The sequence below is a fragment of the Mauremys mutica genome, chromosome 16, assembly GCF_020497125.1.
Source record: "Mauremys mutica isolate MM-2020 ecotype Southern chromosome 16, ASM2049712v1, whole genome shotgun sequence".
NCBI lineage: Eukaryota > Metazoa > Chordata > Testudines > Geoemydidae > Mauremys > Mauremys mutica.
The window spans coordinates 31004723-31029660 of NC_059087.1; the positions used below are offsets into that span (position 1 = coordinate 31004723).

The 24938-nt window shown below is 54.6% G+C and overlaps 1 protein-coding gene across 1 annotated transcript; it reads right to left on the reverse strand.

Moving 5' to 3' along the window:
• Nucleotides 1-7414: 7414 nt before the first annotated feature.
• Nucleotides 7415-23823, reverse strand: RASL10A (RAS like family 10 member A). The gene is made up of 3 exons (XM_044989507.1): nt 23347-23823; nt 12277-12401; nt 7415-8879 (listed from the first exon to the last, which is right to left on the reverse strand). The coding sequence occupies exons 1-3, from the start codon at nt 23560-23562 to the stop codon at nt 8609-8611; spliced, it is 612 nt and encodes a 203-aa protein (XP_044845442.1). The 5' UTR covers nt 23563-23823; the 3' UTR covers nt 7415-8608.
• Nucleotides 23824-24938: the final 1115 nt, after the last annotated feature.

Below are 24938 nucleotides of genomic sequence, written 5' to 3' on the forward strand. Positions count from 1 at the left end.
AAGAGGGCAAGAAATACAATTACAGAGCAGGGCCAGAGGAGCGAGGGAATCCTTGTGACTAACATCCTGGCTTCTGGAATGACTCCCAAACCCCAGGCCTCCTACCCCAGCCCTGCCTTTTCTCCCCCGGACGGGGCTTCAGCCGGTGCCCTCCCCTCCCCCAGCCAGTCCAGCCCATTTTAGGGGCATTTTCCTGATAAGCCAACTCAGCATCAGCAGCTGGTGCTGCTGTCTCCTCACCCGCACTACCCTGTTTTGAACCAGTCATCCTTGAACAGGAGCTATTAACAAGCAAACACTACAGCCCTCCCCCACCCGCAATCTAATAGGCTGCCACCGCACTCAATTCCCAGTTTTGTCTCCTTCGTTAACCAGGGTGCACGCGGCCTGTGTCCAGCACCCAGACAGCTAGTGGCTGAAGAGTATATTGCAAACCAACATCTCATTACATCCCCCAAGCAAGGGGGATGCCCTGGACCTCATTTCTGGTTTTGGAAGCCAGGCCCTGGAAATTGGGGGGTGTCAGTGCCCAAACTCCATTTGGCTCAGTGCCAGGTGTAGGTAGCGGGCAGTGCTATGAGGTGAGGTAACCAGCGGGCCCCAGAACAACAGCCCTCCCTCTAGCGTGTACCACAAGTCAAGAAGTACAAACACACCCGGCTCCTGGAGCCGTTTTCCTGTGTGTGATGCGCCCCCCTCCCTCCAAGTGCAGCAGTTTGGCTCCCGGGAGAGGAGCAGAGCATGGGAAGAGCCCTTAGGAGGAGTGAGGGCCTGACCACAAGGGCTGGTTGTCCAGCCTGGTGGAGGGAGGGGCTATGGGGGCTTGCACACCCTGCAATCAGGGCCGGCTCCAGGCACCAGCGCAGCAAGCAGGTGCTTGGGGCGGCATATCCGGCTCTTTGGCGGCGGGTCCCTCGGTCCCTCTCGGAGGGAAGGACCCGCCACCAAAGTGCCACCGATCGTGGCTTTTTTTTTCTTTCTTTTGCCACTTGGGGCAGCAAAACCACTGGAGCCGGCCCTGCCTGCAATGGGACTACGGGGGAGTGGGGCTGAACCTGCGAGAGTGGAGGATCTGGACCAGTTGCTGTGTTGCCCAGAATCGGACTGGGGAGCATGAGCAGGCCAAGGCTGGGAGCAGCTACTCCTGAGGCGCACGAGAGATGCTTTCTCCACTCCCTGCCCCACCCCAGTCTCAGTACCCCCCGCCTATGACCTGCCGCCTGCAGGGCCGCTGCAAGGATGCTTCGCGCCCTAGGCGAAATTTCCACCTTGCGCTCTCCCCCGTCCCCGAGCCCCCACCCTGAGACACCCCTCCCCCTCCGCCGCAGCTCCCCATCCCCCACCCTCTGCCTTGAGGCACCCCCCCGCCCCAGCTCACCCCTGCTCCTCGCACAAGCACGCCATGGCTGCTTCACTTCTCCCGCCCCCCCAGGCTTGCGGCGCCAATCAGCTTAGGCACCGCAAGCCTGGGAGGCAGAAGTGCAGCAGCCATGGCGTGCTCGGGGAGGAGGCGGGGCAGGGGTGAGCTGGGGCGGGGAGTTCCCCTGCGTGCCGCCCCCCCCTTACTTGCTGCAGGCGGCCCTCCCCGCGCTCCCCTGCCCCAGCTCCCTCCACCTAAATGCCGGCGGTGACCGGAGCGGCCAAAGATCTGGCCACCGCGGTCATTGCCGAAGAAAATGCCGTGCGCCCCCCCCCCCCCAAATTCTAGCGCTCTAGGCAACCGCCTAGGTCGCCTAAATGGTTGCACCGGCCCTGACCGCCTGGCCCCAAGGCCCCGAGACCCTGCACCCCCTCCCCCTGCCAGGCTCCCCTGTGGCCTAGTGCAGCGCGCAGAACATTTGGTTTCACACATCTTCCCACCCCCACACCCCTTCAGTCACCTCTGCCCTCAGCACCACCCCAGACTGAGCCGCAGGCAGGTGAAAGGGGAGCCCACCCCTCCCGGCCAGGCATGGCAGAAGGGCGGCCACAGTCTGCCCCACTGCTGAAACCAAGCTAGAGGCCCGTCCCCCTACCCACATCTACCATCGGGATTTGGTGTTAGCCCCTTAAAACCAACCAAGGTATTTATTAAACCATCAACCCTCTAAACCCGGTGACCCGGAGGTGACCCAAATGTCTAGGAACACAGGTCAAGCTGTGCCAAGCATGACGGGGGGGTGTGGGGGTGGACACAGCAGAGTGCATTCGGTGTGCTAGGCCATGACATCCACCACTGCCTTGGCCCATCGCATTAACAGCAACGCAGGCACCTGCTGCCCAGCCCCACACCTGGCAGCTGTTTGGCCAAGCAGTCGTGGCACGTCCCATGGCCGTGTGTGAGCCAGCCCCTCCACCCAGGGCCGGCTCCAGGCACCAGCCAGCCCCTCCACCCAGGGCCGGCTCCAGGCACCAGCCAGCCCCTCCACCCAGGGCCGGCTCCAGGCACCAGCCGAGCAAGCTCGTGCTTGGAGCAGCAGAGTCCAAGGGGCGGCTTCCACCCAAGCCTTTTGTTTGCTTCGCCGCTTCGGCCGCCCCTGCAGGTTTTTTCTTTTTCTTTTTGGTTCGCTGCTCCGGCTGCCCTGTAGGGGGCGGCAGCGCGGAGGAGGGGAGCGCCCTGCTGGGAGCGGTGCCAGGTCTGCAGCAAGCGTGGCAGGGCAGCCTGCGTCCTTCCCTGCCCGCCGACCCGAGCGGCGCGGAGCCCTCCTGGCAGGCGGCGCGGCGAGCGCCCTGCTGAAGGAAGCCCTGGCCGCCCCCCTTCTCTTCCCCCCCGCCCCCGGCTAGCCAGGGTGCGCACTCCGCTGCCCGGGGCCTGTCTGTAGGGCCGGGAGTCCCCCTGCACCCGCGCTCCGGCTGCCCCGCGGGTTGGTTGGTTTGTTTGGGGTTTTTTCCCCCTTCGCTGCTCTGGCCGCCCCGCAGGTTTTTGGTTATTTATTTATTTTTGCTTGGGGTGGCAAAAAAGCCAGAGCCGGCCCTGCCCCCACCTCCCCCCGCCCAGCTCCCACCTGCATCATGTCAGCGATTCCTGCCTTCCTCCCTGCGGCACACCCTGCTGCTTGGCCAGGCGCTCTGGCCGTGGGGCACACCCAACCATTACAAAAAACCCCAAAGCACTTCCCAGGCTGGGCTCCTGTGGTGGGGCACATGGCCGGCTGCGTGTGCCCCGTGCCACAGCCTCAGCAGCACCCGCTTTAGCCGTCCCTTCGATGAGCGGGGGCACCGCATGGCAGCGTAGGCCTAGCCCCCGGGGCGCTTTTACCTGCGTAGGGCATGTGAGGGCTGCAGCAGAGAGGTGCTGCTCCCAGCTCGTGCCCCGGGGACAGGGAGTCACTGTGTTGTTTACCAACAGCTAAGAAAGGGCTGGCAATTAAATTAAGGAGCTGAAAGTCCTTAGCTGAGCCTGCAAAACAGGAATGGGGGGGGGGGGGTGGCTTTGAAGCCAGCTGCAGGGCCTCAGAAGGCAGCCGCCCGCGGTCACAGGCAGCAAAGAGGGAGATTGCGTGGGGGAGGTAGGTGAAAAGAAGGGGCCAAACCGAAGGGAAGGGTGAGCGTGTGGCCGAGCCCCTCACAACGGCTGCCCCTTGCTGGTAGAGCAGTGCTGGGCTCCCCACTGTACAGCTGGGCCACTGAGAAACTTAGGCCCAGATTTTTCAAAGGTATTTAGGGACTCAGTAGGATTTTCAAAAGTACCAGGAAAGTTCGGTGTGTTGTAACCTCCACTTAGGGTGACCAGCCAGCAAGTGTGAAAAGTCAGGCTGGGGGTGGGGAGTAATAGGCACCTCTAGAAGAAAAAGACCCACAAATTGGGACTGGCCCTGTAAAATCAGGCCATTTGGTCACCCTACTGCCACTAGATGCCTGGCTGGGTGCTAAAAAGCTTTGAAACGCTGTTCTTAAGGCACTGCCCTGAGGTCATACAGGAGGCTGGGGAGCGGGGGAGTAGACCCCCCCCCCCCAAACACCAGGTGTGGGTCCCCCCATGCTCCACCCCCAGCCCCTCATTCTGCTTCCGGCTCAGCATGGCTCCAGGCCCCTGGGCGGTGGCCCTGGCTGGGAAGCACTAGCCTGGGGCAGAGGCTGGCAGCTGTGGGGGGAGGAGGGGCTGCTGGACTCCGAGGGAGAGGGGCAGAGGGGGCCTTGGGCAGAAGGGGTGGGGCCAGCCTCCCCCAGCCATCGGTTCATCGCTGCCCATGCTCCTTATCCACTAGACCAGGGGGTTCAAACACGCCCCCCCCTCCGGCCTACCTCCAGGCCAGGGGTGGGCAAACTACAGCCGCGGGATTGTCCCCCTTCAGCCCCGTGCCGCCCCCGCAGCTCCCATTGGCCGGGAATGGGGAACCGCAGCCAATGGGAGCTTCGGGGGAGGTACCTGGAGGTGCGGCAAGCAGCGGGCGGAGCCCTGCGGCCCCTGGGGGAGGGGGACTCAGGGACATGGTTCCAGCTGCCTGCCCTGGCCCCGGTGTGCGCCACTGCCACCCCGGAGCCTCTAGTTAAGCGGCTTCGGGCTCTGGCCTGGAGCCCTGCTGCACCCTGCCCTGAGCCCCGTGCTGCATCCCACACCCCTTGTGCACCCCAACTCCCTGCCTGAACTCCAACCCTCTGCTGCACCCCAACTCCCTGCCCTGAGCCCCCTGCCTGAACCCCAGCCCCCTGCTGCACCCCAACCCTCTGCTGCACCCTGCACCCCAACTCCCTGCACTGAACCCCAACCCCCTGCTGCACCCCAACCCTCTCCCCCGAGCCCCGTGCTGCATCCCAACCCTCTGCTGCACCCTGCACCCCAACTCCCTGCCCTGAGCCCCATGCCTGAACCCCAACCCCCTGCTGCACCCCAATCCTCTGCTGCACCCTGCACCCCAACTCCCTGCCCTGAGCCCCCTGCCTGAATCCCAACCCCCTGCTGCACCCCAACTCCCTGCCCTGAGCCCCCTGCCTGAACCCCAACCCCCTGCTGCACCCCAACCCTCTCCCCCGAGCCCCGTGCTGCATCCCAACCCTCTGCTGCCCCCTGCACCCCAACTCCCTGCCCTGAGCCCCATGCCTGAACCCCAACCCCCTGCTGCACCTCAACCCTCTGCTGCACCCTGCACCCCAACTCCCTGCCCTGAGCCCCCTGCCTGAATCCCAACCCCCTGCTGCACCCCAACTCCCTGCCCAGAGCCCCCTGCCGCACCCTGCACACCTCCTGCACTCCCTGCCCTGAGCCCCCACCACACCCCTCCTGCGCCCTCAAGGGGCAGGGAGGGGGGCAGAGTTGGGGTGGGGACTTCGGGGAAGGGGTGGAGTGGGGGCAGGGCCAGAGCCAGCGAGGGAGGGGGGCGGGGGGGTATCAGTGATGCGGCCCTCGGGCCAATGAACTAGCCCTCATGTGGCCCTCGTGGTCATTTGCGTTTGAGACCCTGTGCTAGAGCAGCCTCTCTCTGCTGCATGCTGCATGAGTGGATTCTGATAGCTGGGAGCAAAACCAGGGGCAGGTCTGCGAGTCCTAGGCAGTGGGGAAGGCTGTCACGGGTGACAGCATGAAAACCAGCCCAGAGGTCTGGCAGGATGAAGAAAGCGAAAGACAGTGTCAGATGAGCAGAGAGCACTTAGCCCCCGAGGGGGCAGGCTCTGCCCCACACTGGGCCGTACAGCAATGGCTGCTGGCAGCACATTTTAACGGAAAACCATTTTGGTTTGTTATTTTTCTGTTCTGAGCGCGAGAAAAGGAAGGAATTAGAAAGTGCCATTTGAGTACCAGATGTGATTATACATCAAATTCTTAGGGTTTCAGCTGAATTCAGAACAAAGCACAGAAATTGCATCCACACAGTCCATAAAGTGGACGATTAGTGTCATGATTTGAATTATTCACTGGGCACCATCTGTGCGCTCAGCACTGTTCAGAATATGCCAGTCAATCCAGTCCCCGAGTCAATGTGTATAAAATGTGGAGCCCTGGATACGATGGCTCAGATACTTACCTATGAAGTGTGTAGTTCTTGAGCACGTTAATATCTGTGAGTGGAGGTGCTGATAGCAATAGAAGTTTTAGCTGATTAAGGACTGGAAGATTTGACCCTCCAACTTTCTTTCAAGAGGAAGAGCTGCCCAGAGCTCCCATGCCTGTTTATTTTCCTTTCCTGCCTGCAGTGGCCCTGAGACACCTCAGAAAACTCATTTTTTTCTTAACTTTAAAATGTGAAATTTTCTTGCTGTTTGGTTTGAAATAGTCTCCTGTGAGAACAGCAACTCGATCACTGTGGTGTTGTGTCTAAGAGTCTTCTGGAAAGTAACCAGCCTTTAAACAGAAGTGGAAAGCAGTTTTGCCAACTCTCATGAGTTTGTCATGAGTCTCATGCTAATTATTGTTTTTCTTAAAGCTCCTGGAGTCAAGTGGTATGTGATGATTTCGGCCTTCAGCCGTAAAGAAAAATGAAGTTTCTAGCGCTTGTGGCTGTGCAGAAAGCTTCAAAACGTGACAACCCCTCCTCCCCCCACACCCAAAAGGCTCAAAAAGCAGAAGGCCAATAAAAAGAACTCAAAATCTATTATTTTTATATAATCTCAGGATTTTAAGCCAATCTCCTGATTTTGGTGACCCTGACTCATGATTTTTGAACATTTGGGGTTGACGATACTGTGAAAGTGATTTGAAAGTGTCAGCTTCACTCCTGTTTAAAGCTGGTTTCTAGTCTATTATTTGTAGTATGGTGATACCCCTAGAGCCCCAGGCAGGTGCCCTGTAAAATCCGGGGCCTTGCCCTCGTAGGACGTTTCCAAAAGTTAAATGATCTATTCCAAGCTTCTTGAACTGCAAAAAGTAAGTAGCCTAAATGACAGAAAGTAATCGAGATTTTTCTACAACTGTTTCAAGTGTTGTATTGAAGAGTGAGCATCTGCATGACAATTTTAAACCTAACCAGTGTCCCTTAAATGACTTGACACAAGATGTCAGAACATGTTAGTATAGAGCTGAGTGGGTCTAATATTTATTTAATGTTCTTTCTTTATATAGGACTTGGATACAGTGCTCCTGTCAGCTAAATGCTAAGTTATTATCTGCAAACAATTAGAGTTTTCAGGTGCCTAAGTAGCCCCTGGAATCATGGTTAAAATTGCCCCCACCCCCAAATCTGACCTGGCGCCCCTGTTGCTTAGCCCCTGCATGGGCTTTAGATAGTCAAGTGCACGTGGGCATGAACTGCTCAGCTTAGGCCAGCAAGTCGTGGACTAGGAAGTTTCCCATCGCACTTGGGTGCCTGAGCACATTGCCATGGGTGTCCCCCCTCCCTGCTGCAGGGGCCAGGCCGAGGCCTCACGCAGCCCTTAAAACAGCTGCATGAAAGTTCATTTCGTCAGGTGGAGCGAGGAGCTGGAGGAGCTTACCCTTCCCCATCCACCCAGCACAGCACCAGCAAGCCCGGCTCCCCATTAATCACCCCATTGTCCCCCACCCAGCTGCTGAGTCCCGGCAGCATTCAGCATTTGAGAGCCCAGGAACTGGAACCACTCCCTTTATAACCACTCAACCATTCCTTGTGTCCCGCAGGCGGTTCCGCAGGAAGAGAAGCAGCTAAGGGCTGGTGCTGTCACTGGGGTGGGACAAGGCGGAGAGGGAGGGAACTGTGTGGTTCTGTCTGGCTACCACTGACACTGCCAGGCCCTGTGGCTGCTCAGAACCAGGTCTCACCAACGCAGCAGCCGGAGCTGCTCCCCACCAGGCAAGTCAATTCCAACCCGCTAACAAGGAACTGACCCCTTTTTTGGTTCAACTGGAGGTTGAGGGGCAGTGGCAGCAACGGGGATCTTTCCCCCCACCCACATGAACCAAAACATTTTAAAAATGGTTTAATAAAATAAAATAAAAAAACATTTTGACTAAAATTCTCATGTTTGGTTTGGTTGAAAAGGCTGCAACATTTTGTAATATTTTGTTAAAAAAAAAAGTGTTGTTGAAAACATTTTGCCCTTGCCCCAACATGGGCGTAAAACCAACTGGCCAAAGAGTCACAGCTAAGGAACATGTCTGGGAGGCTACGGAGCCCTGTTTGCAGACAAGGCAGCAGCAAAACCTCCCCCAACACACACTTGCCGAGGCCTGTGGGCCTAGGAGCCTGCAGAATTTGCCCAGTAGGGATTCTCTCCATACAAAACCCTCGTGCACCCGACCTGAGCTCCTTTGGGTGGTACAGCACTCAGCTGTGGAGGCTTTAGGGTAGGGGGTGGGCAGATCACATCTCCCTCCACTCTCTGTCCCCCATCATATCTGCAACCTCAGCGTCCCCTCTGCTCTGCCCCACATCAGCACCATAAGCCAGCTCTGGGGTTCACGTTTACATAATGAGGCCCACACTTATGTCTTTGGCCACGCTCAGGTCATCCCCATTCCCATCTGCTCCAGAGCCTGCGTCATGTGCTCAGTCCCTGAGAAGTTGGGGCACAGGTGCCCAGAACAATGAGTCCTTTTTTGCACTGGTACAATCAAGAACAGTGGAACCCCTGGGGCCAGGAGAGGCAAGGTGGTGGTGGGAGGGTCCCCTCGGCACACAGCCCATTTCAGGTGGTGATGGGTAACCAGTTCCCAACCCGCCCCCACTCTACCCACAGAGCAGAGGGAGCGCCCCCTGGAGGTGGCTGGCAGCATGTCTCACATGAGGCTGCATCTGGTTGTGTGCAGCGCCCCCTGGAGGCGCATACAGGAGTGGTGGTGTTTGCAGCCCCGGGCCAGCGCACTGCTCAGCAGCTCCTTGAAGAGCAGGACAATGTGCCAGTTGTACTTGGCAGAGCACTCCATGTAGCCACACTTCCAGCTCTTCTTCACCAGCACCGAGAGCGTCCGACGCGGCGTGAAGCGCTGCTTCTGCTGGTCCCGCTTGTTCCCCACCACGATGATGGGGGCCTCATTGGCGCCACCTGGCCTGCGGGAGAAGGGAGACGTAGATTAGGGAGTGCTGCATGGGGCACGAGCAGTCTGAGAGATGCCTCATGGGGAGTGGGACTGACAGCCCCAAGCAAAAGCTGTGCCCAGCCCTGGAGAGGGGGAGGAGAGGACTTCCAGTAGCCAGGTGCCCCCCCACTCCCAGCCCCAGCCCCAGCCGGCCTCAGCACCAGCTGTGATGTCTTTACACAACCACCGTCATCTGACTCTAGCTTGTTGTCCAAACAGAGCCACCTCCCCTCCTGGAGCCAGAGTTTCTCTCCTCTTCCCTCCAGCCAGGATGGTGAACTGGGAGTATCTACATCCCCCATAAGTTGCGGGACCCACCTGTGATCCCCCAGCACCCAAAGTGAACAAGCTAATTCCCACGTCTGGGGCTCGGCTCATGGCCAGCCTGACCAAGAAGCAGCAAAGAGTCCTGTGGCACCTTATAGACTAACAGACGTTTTGCAGCATGAGCTTTCGTGGGTGAATGCCCACTTCTTCGGATGCAAGTGGTGGAAATTTCCTGGGGCAGGTATATATAAGCAAGCAAGAAGCAAGCTAGAGATAACGAGGTTAGATCAATCAGGGTGGATGAGGCCCTGTTCTAGCAGTTGAGGTGTGAAAACCAAGGGAGGAGAAACTGGTTCTGTAATTGGCAAGCCGTTCACAGTCTTTGTTTAGTCCTGAGCTGATGGTGTCAAATTTGCAGATGAACTGGAGCTCAGCAGTTTCTCTTTGAAGTCTGGTCCTAAAGTTTTTTTGCTGTAGGATGGCCACCTTAAGATCTGCTATTGTGTGGCCAGGGAGGTTGAAGTGTTCTCCTACAGGTTTTTGTATATTGCCATTCCTAATGTCTGATTTGTGTCCATTTATCCTTTTCCTTAGAGACTGTCCAGTTTGGCCGATGTACATAGCAGAGGGGCATTGCTGGCATATGATGGCATATATTACATTGGTGGACGTGCAGGTGAATGAACCGGTGATGTTGTGGCTGATCTGGTTTGGTCCTGTGATGGTGTTGCTGGTGTAGATATGTGGGCAGAGTTGGCATCGAGGTTTGTTGCATGGATTGGTTCCTGAGCTAGAGTTACTATGGTGCGGTGTGCAGTTGCTGGTGAGAATATGCTTCAGGTTGGCAGGTTGTCTGTGGGCGAGGACTGGCCTGCCACCAAGGCCTGTGAAAGTGTGGGATCATTGTCCAGGATGGGTTGTAGATCCCTGATGATGCGTTGTAGGGGTTTTAGCTGGGGACTGTATGTGATGGCCAGTGGGGTCCTGTTGGTTTCTTTCTTGGGTTTGTCTTCCAGTAGGAGGCTTCTGGGTACACGTCTGGCTCTGTTGATCTGTTTCCTTATTTCCTCGTGTGGGTACTGTAGTCTTGAGAATGCTTGGTGGAGATTTTCTAGGTGTTGGTCTCTGTCTGCGGGTTAGAGCAGATACGGTTGTACCTCAGTGCTTGGCTGTAGACAATGGATCTTGTGGTGTGTCCGGGATGGAAGCTGGAGGCATGAAGGTAGGCATAGCGGTCGGTAGGTTTTCGGTATAGGGTGGTGTTGATGTGACCATCACTTATTTGCACCGTGGTGTCTAGGAAGTGGACCTCCCGTGTAGATTGGTCCAGGCTGAGGTTGATGGAGGGGTGGAAGCTGTTGAAATCGTGGTGGAATTTTTCCAGAGTCTCCTTCCCATGGGTCCAGATGATGAAGATGTCATCGATGTAGCGTAGGTAGAGAAGGGGCGTGAGTGGACGAGAGCTGAGGAAGCGTTGTTCCAGGTCGGCCATAAAAATATTGGCATATTGTGGGGCCATACGGGTGCCCATAGCGGTGCCACTGATCTGGAGATATATATTGTCAGCAAATTTGAAATAGTTGTGTGTGAGGATAAAGCCACAGAGCTCAGCAACCAGGTGTGCTGTGGCATCATCAGGGATACTGTTCCTGACAGCTTGTATTCCATCAGTGTGTGGGATGTTTGTGTAGAGAGCCTCTACATCCATGGTGGCCAGGATGGTGTTTTCTGGAAGGTCACCAATGCATTGTAGTTGACCAAGAAGCTGGATCTGCCCTGGAGCCTGATGCAGACACAGTAGGTTTGGCCATGTCTGCCAGCTGCAGAGATCAGAAAGCCTCTGAATTTAGGGCAGAGGCGGCCTAGGCTGGTGGCTGGTCACTCCAGGAAGAGGATCTCCAGTGCTTATTTTGTGCCAGGGCTTCCCAGCACTTCTAAGCTTAGCAGTTCGTAGCCACGGCACCGCTGGGCTCCCGGCCAGCAACTGCCGCTCTCCAGCCACCCAGCTCTGAAGGCAGCGCCACCGCCAGCAGCAGAGCCAGGAGCACCTGGGCAGCAGCAAGCAAGCGCCTTGAGGAACATCTCCTGGCAGCCAGGCTCCGCAGGCAGGGGCCGGCTGCAGGGGGCATTGCTGGCCAGTGCCAGGCTCCTTTGGGAGCGAATTGGGGTGGAGCTCAGAGCTGTGCTGCCACCCTGCCCGGGCAGAGCAGCTGGCTTGGGGAGCAGGCACAGGCACCAGCTTCCTCCGGGCTCTGGGGGTGCTCAACCCCCTGCTCCGCCTCTGGCCCCGCCCTTCCCGAAGCTCCCACCCCCCCCTGCCTCGCCTCGTCCTGCCCCTTCCCGCCCAGTTCCACCCACTCCCCCGGTGTGCCCCATCCCTGCTCCTCCAGCAGGCCACAGAACAGCGGATCACAGCAGGCGCGGGGGGGGGGGGGCGGGGGGGAGCTGCCTGCTGGTGGAGGAGTCAGCACCTTTGGGAGCAGGGCAGGGAGTGCAGCCAGGCAGCGCCCCAGCTCCCACGGTGCAGAGAACCAGGGGCCAGAGCAGCTCCCACCAGCTTCCCACTGGTTTCTGGCAGGAGGTGACAGTTTGAAACGGGGGGGGGGGGATGCAGAGTGACATGCCTCCCCCCATTGCTTGGTCACGTGGTGTGGCCGAGACCCTTCCCTGCGGGGCAGCTAAGCCAGCGAGCTGCACCAGGCATGGAGAGGCAGAGGCAAGAGGAAGCTGCAGGGAAGGGCCGCTGCTTTCCGGGAGGGAGGGGCTGCCCGCGGGAGGCGTGCTCGAGCAGTTCTGGGGTGGGGCCCCCCAGTCACCGGCACAGATCATCTCTGGTTTGAAACCTCTGTGCTAAAGGGAAGGCAGAAAGCTGGGGGGGGGACACGTGAACCTGTGTGTCCCCCCATCACCTCTAGGGGTGCAAATATGCTTGCTCGCCCCAGGCGCTAAAATGAGCCCCGGCGTGTTTTTCATTTCAAATTGAGCACTGAGGAACTCCCAGGATCTGTGGCCCTTCCCTTCCCCCCACTCCTTCTGAGAGCTCAAATGGAGCCGTGGGGGGCACCCAGCCCCCACCCCCCCGTATCCTACCCCACAGTCACCTGTTCTCCAGGATCTGCTGCTGGATCATCTTCACGTACTCAAAGCTCTCGGGGTTGCAGATGTCATACACCAGCACATAGGCGTTGGTGTTCCTCAGCCCACGGCACTTCAGGTCCGACCACTCCTGGGGGAGAGAATGCAGGCTGCTCGGGGGGGGGGCAGAGCCGTCCCATCAGCCTCCACCCCACCACCATGAGGTCCTGCCTGCAAGGCAGGTGTGGGGCAGGGAGGCTTCAACAAGCAGAGGGGAGAAGACCAAGATCTCCTCTCAGCTCTCAGAGAGGACGGCTGAGGGGTACGGGCAGCATGAGAGCCCAGGATTGCTTAGACCCTCTCACCCATCAGTGTCTGGGGCCATGGGAAAGCGGGTGGGTGTTGCTTGGAGACTGAATTGCCCAGGGCAGGGGGATGGTCCCAGGATGTGATTCGGAGTGTGGGGGGGACAGATACCTGCATCAGGCAGAGGGAACCATCAGCCACTCCTTATTGACTCAGGAGAGTGCCCCAGCCCCTGCCCTGGGCTCCCCTCCCTACTCTGTCACAGCGGCACGTGCATGCAAACCCCACACCTACCTGTGTGTTTGGGACACCTGCCCAGCCGCTGAGCTGCTCTCAGGAGTTGCTATCAGAGCTGGCTGGAAAGGGGAAATCCCGTTTCCTGGAAAATTCTGGGGTGTCGAGGTTTCATTTCCTATTGGAACAGCATCCCAGAAATTCCATTGGCCACAATGCCCAGGAGCTGGGCAGCAGGGCTGGCGCCCAGGCCACCCATGGAGCTGGGCAGCCCGCCCACCCATCAGCCAGCCAGCCAGGCCACCTGATCAACCGACCTGCCTGCCCGGCTTCCCAACGTTTCGATGGAATCAGCACATTCCCATGGAACGTTCATCACATCAGCCGTTTCCAACAAACACTGTTAGGTCTAAAAACGTCACCCTGCTTTATTGCTAGATAAGAGTTTTCTACCCTCAGGGATGCGTTCAGCCAATGAAAGTTTGTTCTGATGATATAATGATTTTTGCTCAAGTCCTCAGCTGGTGTAAATCAGCATTGAATCACACCGGCTGGGGACCTGTCCCCACTGACTCCAATGCAGCAGCTGGGTTTGCCAGTGGAGCGTGGCAGGAGGTAGGACGTCCCTTTCAGTTTGCTCATGTTCTTGGCTTTAGCTGTTCATGAAAAACCTCACTTTGTGAATCTAATTCTGCATCCTTGAACAGGGCGGCTCCAAATGCAGCCCTGGCCTACGTGACACAGCAGCTGAGTTTAATTTGTTTTTTTTCTTGCCCAGAAACACGCCCATGCACTTAGCCGTGGCCATTTGCAGCCACGCAAATCCCACCCCCAGGAGCAGCAGATGGTCTAGGCTGCTCCAGTAACTGGCACTACCAGCTGTGACGTATCAGGTTCTTCAGAGATAATGTTCTCCCTGATGGTGGCTTAGAAGGTAGGAAATCAACTCAAACCCAATTAGAGGCTCTTTGCAGATGGGGGAAGAGATGAGAAATGCACATCTATTTTCTAACCAGTGCTTTTAATCAGAAATTGCGTTGGAGGGATGAAGACTCAGCATGACGTTGCCTTTAATTCTTTCAACCACCATGTCTAGGGCTGTCCGTGCTACCCAGGGGCACTGACTGCCTGGGACTCACTTGGCCAAGCTTGTCTGTCCTTGACTTTGGGAAACCACTCAAAGGGCATTGCAACCATAGAAACGGATCCAGCTGGGCCCCGGAGAACATCTCCCTAAGCATGGAACAGCCTCTCATCGCGGAGAAAGGACGGGAAGCCAGAATGCAGAACAAAACTCAGCTTCCCGAGAGCAGTGGGATGAGCCCTGGAAAGCAGAAGCTGGGAAATGCCATATGGGTTATCAAGTCTGACCTTCTGCAATCCGTGATGCTTCTCCTCTCTGCAGGCATCGCAGCCTGAGGGGCATGACCCACAGATGGTTGCAAACAGGGTCAGGGGGCCACGACCCTAACTGGGGAGATGGAATAGGTTGAGAGCCATTGCCAGGGGGCATTAGCCTGTCTCTTCAGGAGCAATTCCAATGGCGGGGTAAGGAGGAGGCTACTGAATGGGTGACCTGGTGAGGAAGGGATCAGCCCTTTATATAAACCTAGAGGGAGGAAGGGAGCAAAGGACCAGCATGGAGCCAGGCAGGGTCTAGTCACTGACTGGGAAGCTGTGTGCCCTGTGCTCTGCTGCCAAACGTGCCACTGAGGCCTGGAGCCTGTCCCCTTTCCACTCATCTCCAAGGCGACGGGCCCCTGGGACAAGCAGAGTGCAGAAGGCCCAAGTGGGGATCTCAGGCATCACCCCTGTGAAAGGGGCCTTTCACCTCTGGGCGGTGTGGTGAGCGCAAACCCTTCTCCCCAGCAGAGGGGTTTTGGGGGCAGCTGGACACAGTTTATCAACATTGGCCCCTTGCCAAGCCAAGTTGAGCTCAGATGCCTGGACACCTGGTTTCCATCCATTCTCGATGGTCAGGCCAGTCTCTGCCTTCTAAGGAAATGCACAAGAGGGGGGATACGGGCCCTATTCCTCTAACTGCCAAATGGCCCCCCAGTGCCTGAAAACAGTGACAATGGTTTTCCCACAGGAAACGTGACTCCTCATTCGAGTTCGGTATGTGCGACGGAGCCTGCAGGGAGAGGCCTGAGCCCCTTCCGAGTCTGACCCTCCTCTTCCAAGACAGCACCCCACAGAAGGCACAGAGCAGACGGCTGATGCATACAAATCTCTGGTTTGCAGCTAATTCAGGCTCTTGCTTCCCACAGGTGCCTAATGCCAGGGTAACCATCTGTTCCCTGAATCCAGTTAATAACTTTCTCTAGGTGTAGCTGGAGTGGTGAGGCTGCATCAAGAAGTGACTTGAAGTGAAGTGACCCGCCCCAGCTTCCCATTTCATCTCGCTGTTTTCTTCTTGCTGCCCCTGACAAGCAGCCCAACCCCGGTCCCTTCAGCACCTCCCCTGGCTTCAGTGGAACGACAATGCTGCCTGTTGCATTTTCTTAACCCAAGAGTCTCTGAATACTTTACAAACTAGGCTCAGGAATCACAACAGCCACTACCGAAATGCAGCTGCTTCTTGGGTGGATGATGACAGTTGGTTAATTGACACAACAATATCACAACCAGGAAGTGTAGAAGAATCCTGTATCCAATGAAACTGCAGGTGGCTTTCAGAGAGGCAGAGTGTAAACAGCCCAAGACATAGAATCATAGAATCTCAGGGTTGGAAGGGACCTCAGGAGGTATCTAGTCCAACCCCCTGCTCAAAGCAGGACCAAACCCAACTAAATCATCCCAGCCAGGGCTTTGTCAAGCCTGACCTTAAAAACCTCTAAGGAAGGAGATTCCACCACCTCCCTAGGTAACCCATTCCAGTGCTTCACCACCCTCCTAGTGAAATAGTGGTTCCTAACATCAGGATTAACACACCAGCTCCTACAGAAAGAACTAGGGGATCTGTAATGACCACAAGCAACCAGGGGCTCCGTTCTACATCTCACCCATACGATGCTTCCACAGCAGCCTCTAGTGCCCAGTTGGTTGAAGACCAGCTGAGAGGTGAGAGCGCCATCTACTGAAGCAGGTGTTCCTGTGAGGTCTCCCATTCAAGTACTGAACAGACACAACTTGGCTTTGGAGTTCAGACAGGTGTATGCTGGCCCTTGCACCCAGCTGTGCATAACCCACCCTGCACCCTCAGAGGAAGCTATGCAAGGCAAACCCCAGCTTGCCTTTGTGCATTGACATTCACTGCAGCAAATACCTGGAGCAAACAAGTATGAATTTTAATAAACTGGCCGGTAAAACGAATCTCTCTGCCATATGCCAGAGCATTTCTATTTGTGGGGAAGCCTTTTTTGTGAAGGATCAGACAAGGATTCAAATTTTGCAGAAAGGAATTATAATAATAAAACAGCTCCCCTGGGAAATGGGGAAAGCCTCCCGTTAATTGGAGCTTTGAGGCAAATACAGGAATAATTCCTGCCATGCAACATGTTCCAGCCCAGGTGGGAGCAGGAAAATATCCTCCTATGCCCCAGAGACAAAGCAGAGAGTTATTTTCCCTGCATGTCCTGCTGACGGGGGCTAACAATGAGACTGGAGCTTGAATGGTTTGTTAATGTCACAGGCACCTGGAAGACGGAACGATAGCCCCATGCAGACCATGTTAGTGCATTGTTTCTTCCCACCAGGGCCCGGTAATAAGTAAGACCTTTATGTCTATTAACGTGGTGGCTCCCTTTCCCTCACTCCTGCTAACCAGCCCTTCATTCTCCCCCCCTCTGCTCTGGCTCTGCGGCTGGTCCCAGCAGTGGGGGTTTTTAGCCTACTTACTCACTAGGCATGACAGCTTCTCACACCAACTTGCGATTTTAAAACAAACAACAACACTAAAACTCACAGCCAAAGGGGGAGGCCGCTTCCCCCCAGCACTGTTCTGGGAAAGGTCAAAGCAGCTGCCGAACCAGGGAAGCCTGGCTGAGATGCACAGTCAGTTGAGACTCTGGGTCAGTTGAGGGGTTTCTTATGATCATTTCCATTAGAAGGATTTTTGTGCTGGTGAAATTCGCCCTTGGAGGCTGGCGGCCTGTGTGCAAGTACAGCGCAGGTGCAGCACCCGGGCAGGTACACAGGGCTTGAGCCAAAGTCAGCTGACATCAGCAGGAAGACTCCCCTGGACTTCAGTGGGCTCTGGATGAGACTCATGCCTCCATCAGTGTTCCTCAGCCGTGACCCAGTAGGTCCCCCGTACCTTCAAGGCTAGCTCAGGGACACTGGCCTCCAAGGGTTGAGAACAAGCAGAAGAAATATCAGCCTCAAAGTCAAGGTGGTCTAAGAGAGCGACAAGCCACTGAAAGCAGGGCCTTAGGGTAAGTGCCCTGCAGCTGGGGATGTGGTTAGCAGCTTGTGTCTGATGTACCCACGCTAGCTGTACTCTAGCTAGCTCGCTAGAAATACAAGTGAGGATAGCACGATGCAGGCGTCAGCGTGGGTGGCACAAGCGAATACATAACAGGGGGTCAGGCAGGCTTGTGCAGCTGTGCTAGCATCCTTACTTCTCTTTTAGTGAGCTAACTAGATTGAAGCTAGGATGGGACCATTTACATAAGCCGCAAAGCAGACTTTTATTATTATTATTTTATGAATGCTCATAGAATTTCCAGCACTTATGTTCATTCCTAGGCAGATCTGTTTGAATGTTTGCCCATTGTTTTGTTTGGATAAAGTAGCAGATTTGGGGATGAGGAAAATGCTCCACTGAAGTCTGATGAATGAAATGGCTTGAAAGCATTTAGAATAGAATAATAGAATCTCAGGGTTGGAAGGGACCTCAGGAGGTATCTAGTCCAACCCCCTCCTCAAAGCCGGACCAACCCCAACTAAATCATCCCAGCCAGGGCTTTGTCAAGCCTGACCTTAAAAACCTCTAAGGAAGGAGATTCCACCACCTTCCTAGGTAACCCATTCCAGTGCTTCACCACCCTCCTAGTGAAATAGTGTTTCCTAATATCCAACCTAAACCTCCCCCACTGCAACTTGAGACCATTACTCCTTGTTCTGTCATCTGCCACCACTGAGAACAGTCTAGCTCCATCCTCTTTGGAAGCCCTGTCTTTGGTAATGATCTATTGCCTTGTTAAAGTTGGTAAACATGCACTATAAAATTCTGTCCTCAGTAAGACTCTTTCTGAGGACCCACGTATCAGAAGCCTGCAAGTTTCTGCAGAAATCAAGAAGTATTTACATTTGCAGCACGTGGGTGTAGGGGTGTGGTTGTGTGTATATATGCAAATGCACACAAGTGTGTCAGTGTGTGCCTTTGCATGTGTAGAGGTGTGTTGTTTGTGTGCATGGGTGTATTATCTGGAGAAGATTTTCAAAAGCACAAATGGGAACTGAACACATAACTGCCCTTTGTGCTTTTGAAAAATCTGTTTTGGGGTGTGTGTGTGTGTTGTGTTGTGTTTTCACCTCTAGCCAAGTGTTTACTTCATAGGGCTGTTGTTTTAAAATATTCTTTATGATTCAAAACTTAACAACAAACTCTGCAGTGGGCCCAGGAGCGGAGACAAATCTGCCAGAACCCACGCTCCCTGCAAAGCCATTTGGCATGGAGTTTGCTTTCTCTCCCGGGATCCCGTTCTCTAAAAGACCTGAAGGTCTGACCCCTTGGTGCTGCTGAGTCATCCATGAGCAGATCAAAGGGCTGCTGTTGGAGAGTCAGAAACAACACAAGTGAATTCCCCCCACAACCCTCTGACGAGGGCATTAACACTGAGGCCTAGATGGGGCCATACAAACCATTTACTTTATTGAACCATCAGCCAAGACGTAAGACTTGGTGGACTAAAATCAAGCATGTGGCATAGAATCACAGAACGGTCAGGCTGGAAGGGACCTCGAGAAGTCATCAAGTGCAGCCCCTGTGCTGAGACAGGACCAACCAATCCCTGACAGGGGTTTGTCCAGCCTGTTCTTAAACCTCCCATGGTGGGGATTCCACAACATCCCTTGGGAGCCCTTTCCAGAGCTCAGCTACCCTGAGGGGTAGAAAGTTTTCCTAATAGCTCATCTAAATCTCCCTTGTTGCATATTAAGCCCATTACATCTTGTGCTACCGTCAGTGGACATGGAAAATGATTGATCACCCTCCTCTTTATAACAGCCCTCACACGTTTGAGGACTGGTATCAGGTTCCCCCCCCCGCCCTGTCTTCTTTTCTCAAGACTAAACATGCCCAGTTTTTTAACCTTTCCTCACAGCTCAGGTTTTCCAAACCTTTTGTCATTTTTGTTGCTCTCCTCTGTACTCTCCCAATTTGTCCACAGCTTTCCTAAGGAGTGGTGCCCAGAACTGGACACAGTACTACAGCTGAGGCCTCGCCAGCACCAAGGAGAGCAGGACAATTACTTCCCAGGTCTTACATACGACATTCGTATTAATACAGCCCAGAATGATCATAGTCTTTTTCGCAACTGCATCACACCAGGGACTCACAATCAATTTGTGATCCACTGTAACCCCCCGATCCTTCCCAGCAGTGCTGCTGCGTAGCCAGTTATTCCCCATTTTGTAGCTGTGCATTTAATTTTTCCTTCCTAAGTGAAGCACTTTGCACTTGTCTTTATTGAATTTCATCTTGTTGATTTCAGACCAATTCTCTAATTTGTCCAGGTCATTTTTCATTCTAATCCTGACCTTCAGCGTGCTCACAACCCCTCCCAGTTTAGTGTCATCCACAAATTTTATAAGCATGTTCTCCACTGTCCAAGTCATTAATGAAGATATTGAGTCATACCAGACCCAGCACTGACCCTGTGGGACCCCAGTAGATCCATCCTCCCAGTCTGACAGTGAACCATTGAAATCTACTCTAAGATCTTTCAACCAGTTGTGCTCCCTCCTTACAGTAATTTCGTCTAGAGCACATTTCCCTCGTTTGCTTATGAGAATGTCATGTGGGACTGTGTCAAAAGCGTCACTAAAATCATGATCCAGCACGTCTGCTGCTTTCCCTCTGCCTCCAGGCCAGCAACCCTGTCAAAGAAGGGAATTAGGCTGGTTTGGTATGATTGTTCTTGACAAATCCATGCTGGCTATTCCTTAGAACCCTTTTATCCTCTAGGTGCTTAAAACTGATTGTTTCATGATCTGTTCCAGTATTTCCCCAGGTATCAAAGTTAGGCTGACTGGTCTATAATTCCCCAGGTTTTCTTTGCTCCCCTTTTTAAAGATAGGTGCTATGTTTGTCCTTCTCCACTCCCCTGAGACCTCACCCATCCTCCATGAGGTCTCAGAGATAATTGCTAAAGGTTCTGAGAATGCTCCAGCTAGTTCCTTAAGTACCCTAGGATGAATCATGGTGTTAGCCTGCAAAGCAGTGCAAATTGGTTTTTGAGAGTGGATCTTTTAAAACAGGTGTAAATGCTGCCTCTAATCTACCGTTATTTAAGGCTCCAGTCACTGACCCTTCCAATATTTCAACAAGAAAGGATAATTTATAGAAAGGGACGATGTACCTGGCTAGTATTTTTCTGCATTCTCTTGGCTCTCCCTGAAATTAGTCAGGCTGGGCACTGACTTCATGGCTTAGGAACTAGAGACAGGTTTTTTTTGATTCAATGTTTTTGTTCCTTGGAAAATGCTGATCTGTCAAAATTGTAACTTTCCACAGGAAAGTATCAGTTTTGATGACGCATTCATCAGGAAGGGTTCTCAGGTCCAGGATGGAATGTCTGGTCAAAACCAGAGAGAGACTAGTGGGTTGGTTAGACACTCACGTGTTCCTCCTCCAAGCCAGGCTGGAGAGTCTGTCTCTTTCTTTCTCTCAGGCCCAATGACTATTTACTTATTTTACAAAGTGAAGCAGCCCCAACAGCAGACGCTGAGAGACAGCCACTCCACAACAGCCAAAACCCCAGTGGGCTGGGCATTTATTTGGGATGCAAGAGACCCAGGTTTAAGTCATCTCAAGACCCATATGTAAATTCATGATAGAGATCATCCTCGAATCAAGGGATTGCCAATCAATCATCAAGAGACCCAGGTTCAAGTCCATGCTCTGATGTGAAACAGGGACATTTTTGAAATCTCAAAAAATTTCATGGGCTAGGAAAACTGTCCCCTATTAGTAAGTGGAGCAGACAGATAGAAAAAGCATATCCCTTGGCATGGCAGATTGTCTTCATGGCTGTGTCTGAAAGCCCTTCATCTTTGAGAGAGAGAACAAGAGTGCCAGAAGCTTATCACATGGGCTGTTTTGGACTTTAAAACCAGAAGGTTAGTTTTGCTCTTCTTGTGTGTTAATGAGCTCAAGACACTTTGTTTAAAAGAAAATACAAGTTTGTTTGCCCCAGAAAATGTCCCTGCTTTGGCACCATTACTGTTTGTCACCCCAGGGGTGGCTGCTTTTCAGTGAGTGCTGTTTGTAAAACAGAACTGAAACCTGATGTCTAATCTCTAAGGGGCTGATACTGCAGCCCTCCCTGTTGAGTAGTGCCTTCCTCCAGGAGTAAACCCATCCATTTGGATCAGCTGTTTGTGGTGGCAGGTACTGCTTAATATGAGGAAGGGCAACATAGCTGATTCCTGAACTACATTATTGCCTACACATGGCCAGCTAACTAGTGAGATGGTTGGTCAGTCGATTTGTTGGGTGTTTCAGAGGGATAACTTTGTCTGAATGGGCAGGTAAGGCAGGAGGAAGGATTTTCAAACAGGCCTGAAGGTAGTGATGAATGTGGGGCCAATTACACTGTACTTATTGCCATGGTCTCTGAGGCCTACAAGATCATGCCTACTGGGATGGGCAGTTACACAAGCAATGGTGACTAGTTATTCTGGAAACCTTCAGAGATTATTAATGGGCAGCTCAGTCCTATAATCTCTGTGGCTCCTGGACTTATATGAAGGTGGTTATGGAGCCATGCAGTAGTTGCTATGGGAGCTGTGCACCAAAAGGATGATGAATCAGATGTGACTGGCTCTTCATGAAACACTTGACATCATGTTCAGAAAGCTTGTCAAGGTGAGGAACGCAAGTACTTAGGCTGCAGAGTAATTTGCCTTCTTTTTTCTGCAAGATCAGACATGGTGTGGTCAATATAGTCCTGTAGATCAATAGACTAGCCAATGTTATCCTATAGATCAATTTGTCCAGTGGGATTTTGACACCTGAACTCTGTAAGGTTCTTCACTCTGCTAATTCTGTCTTCATAACCATTTTAGCCACGAACCTGAACGAATGCAGTCATCAAAGTTGTGCTTTATGATTTCACTCATCTATTTTTTCTCATTCAGAATGGGCCTTGAACACACCCAAAGTATTTGAATTGGCTCAAGGTGTCTGGTTGCTTGTTCTGTGCATGCTAATTGCTGATATGATCCTCGCTGCCCTCTTAAAAGGTGGGCAGGACTGGAGTGTGTGTGTACAGGCAAATGACTTGACATGCTGCCCAGAATGTGTGCTGGACCCTTAGGATGTGATTTGCCAAAGCAAGATGAGTTGTAAAGTGAGTTAATTTCAGATCCACCTAGCAAAGGGTTAATGATACATGTGACTTTGCAGCATGTGTGCAAGTGTGTGTGTGTGTGTGTACATACCATTTGGTACAGGAGTTTGATATGGCAATCATTCAGCACATCCCTATTTGGCATGCAAATTTAGGATTTGTTCATTCACATCCAGAACAACCACCTTTCCCTACTGTTTGGAACCAAGCACATAGTGAACGTTGGATTAAATCAGTAATGTTAAAAAAACTCCATGGATGACAGCATTTCCCATGAACTGCACATGGGCTGCCGTTCTCTTTTAGTCTCTGAAGCTGAAGTAGGATGGAACAAAGTACTGTCCAGGACTACGCCACTGAGGGATTGATTACAAGGTCATCAGGACAAGTAGGAAGTGCAGGAGAAAGAATCTGGTTGAATGGTATGAATGACACGGAGAAGAGTGACTTTAAATACATGAAAAGAAAGGTGATCTGAGAAGCTGCGGCCGCTGGCTTAATATGCTAGTACCCAGCATGAGAAGAACATTTGCTTACAATTTATGTGCCTAGAGACATATTGGGTGGGATTTTAAAAAATGCCTAAGTGTGTTAGGCACATAATTCCCATTGATTTCCAGTGTGGATTGGGTACCCAACTCTGAAGAATCCCTCTCTTCTATTGTTATTTAGACGTTAGGTTGCAAACTCTGTAGGGCAAGGAACTTTCTGTTTTCCAGTTAAGCAACATACACACTTTGGTGCTGCAGAACATACACTGGTGCGTCTAGCTGGAGAGGGCAAAGGGCATTCACTATTCCACCAGCCTCTGCTGCTCTCCGGGCCACCCCCTGTTAGCTACAGAAGAAGTGATGGAAACCCTGTTGGAACTAGACCGGACAAAGCACTGGGAACCAGTGCACCAGCCCATGGGAGGGATGGGCCAGATGGGACCTAGTAGAGCGTTTCCATCTCTAATATCTGCCTAGGACTCATGGGCAGAGCCGGAGCCATGGAGTCCCAGGCGCACAGCCTGGCTGCGTGGGGGAGGGCTCCTACCTGAGAGCTGTTTGCTGGGAAGGCAGCTAAGTAGGGGACGTCCATGATCTTCACGTCGTACATGTCCCCGTTGTAGATGACCGAGGGTCTGTAGGTGTCCCGGGACCCCGTGGGGCGGTATGTCTCCGGGAAGTCGTTGTACAGGAACTGGCGGATGATGGCGGTTTTCCCCACCTTTGGGGCTCCAAGAACAGCCACTTTCAAGGTTTCCACCATGATCCACCTGCAGCACCTCGGAGAGCTCCGGCCCGGACCATGGGCACTTTCCTGCAGGCTGCTCAGGGCTCTGCCAGGCAGCAGCCAAAGTTCCACCAAGTGCCCGAGCCCAGCTGGCCGCGCCGCGGACACGTGCGGAACATCCAGCGCCCGGAGCCGATCCGCCAGGCTGCCCCGGGCCCGCGGCAGTGGCTGGTGGCCGGCAGGCCAAGGCCCTTCAGGGCTCAGGGGCTCAGCACAGCCGAGCCGGAAAGGCGGCGCGGGGCTCGGGCCCGCAGCTAACGGCAAAGCTGAGAGCCTCTCATGGCAGGCTGCAGCGAGTGACCCAGCGTGCGATGACACGGAGCCGCCCGGAGGGGAGGGGAAGCCCCCGCCCGGTGTCACCGCACGCCCCACTGGAGCAGCAGTGAGCTCCGGGACTCTCCCCAGGCCGGTCCCAGCGCCGCCCGCGGGGATCCCGCTCGCCGCAGGCTGGCAGATCTGAGTCCCCCCAGGAAAACAGCAAACCCCGTGAAATGATTCCACCACGCCCGGGAGCTGCTGGGGGATGTGTCCGGTGCAGGCGGCCCCAGCCCTCTGCCCCAAGGCCGGTGGCTTTGCAGCTCCTACCCCGGCGGTGCAAGGCGATCCCGGCGCTCTCTGCACGCCCCTGGCCGCTCCTGCTGGACTGGAGTTTGCTCAGGGCATGTGCCCATCGCTACCCCCTTAGAGCAGCATCAGCTCAGCCAGGGAAGGCCCAGTGCCCCCGAGGCCGGGCTGGCCCCGGGAGCCGCGGACGCAGGACGGGGATGTCACCAAGCCAGCGCTCGGCACAGCGCATTACAGCCGCGTCCTCCTTCCAGCGCCGCGGGCTCCTCCGCTCTCCGGCGCGCCCTGGCAGCGAGCTCCGACCCCTCTGCCTGCAGCCCCCTGGCCAAGGCAGCCCCGCTCAGCCCACCTCCCTCCCGGGCCGGTGGCGCGCTCCTCCCCAGCGCTGCTGCCCGGATCCGGGGCATGCTGCGGAACGCGGCCGCCCGCTGCGCTCCAGCCCAGCGCACACGGGGCTGGGGGTGGGCGCACGTTCCCGGCGAGGGGGAAGGGAGCCGAGGAGCCCGCTGGAGAGCGGCGCTCTAACGCCAGGGGCTGGCCCAGCGCAGGGAAGCACCAGCTGAATTGTGACGCAAAGCTCCGCTGGGGCGACTTCAGTCCCAGCCCCACTGGTGCCTTCGCCTCCCCTATCTCGTCTGCGGCCGCAGGGCTCCCTCCTCGGAGAGGCCAACAGCGGCTGCGACCCCCGGCGCCTTGGGCTCGCGAGCCAAGTCGGCTGAGGGACGGAGGGAAACTTGCAAAAAGCCCAGGCTGCGCTGACGAGCCCAGCGGGACCGGGACAGGGCCAG

Bases quoted from the DNA above. Each gene is read 5' to 3' on its own strand.
- RASL10A (XM_044989507.1), bottom strand. From the start codon at position 23,562: ATGGTGGAAACCTTGAAAGTGGCTGTTCTTGGAGCCCCAAAGGTGGGG. The intron at 12,402-23,346 runs GTAGGAGCCCTC...TCTCTCCCCCAG, and splicing joins TCCCAGCAAACAGCTCTCAG to GAGTGGTCGGACCTGAAGTG. The intron at 8,880-12,276 runs GTGACTGTGGGG...CTTCTCCCGCAG, and splicing joins CAGCAGATCCTGGAGAACAG to GCCAGGTGGCGCCAATGAGG.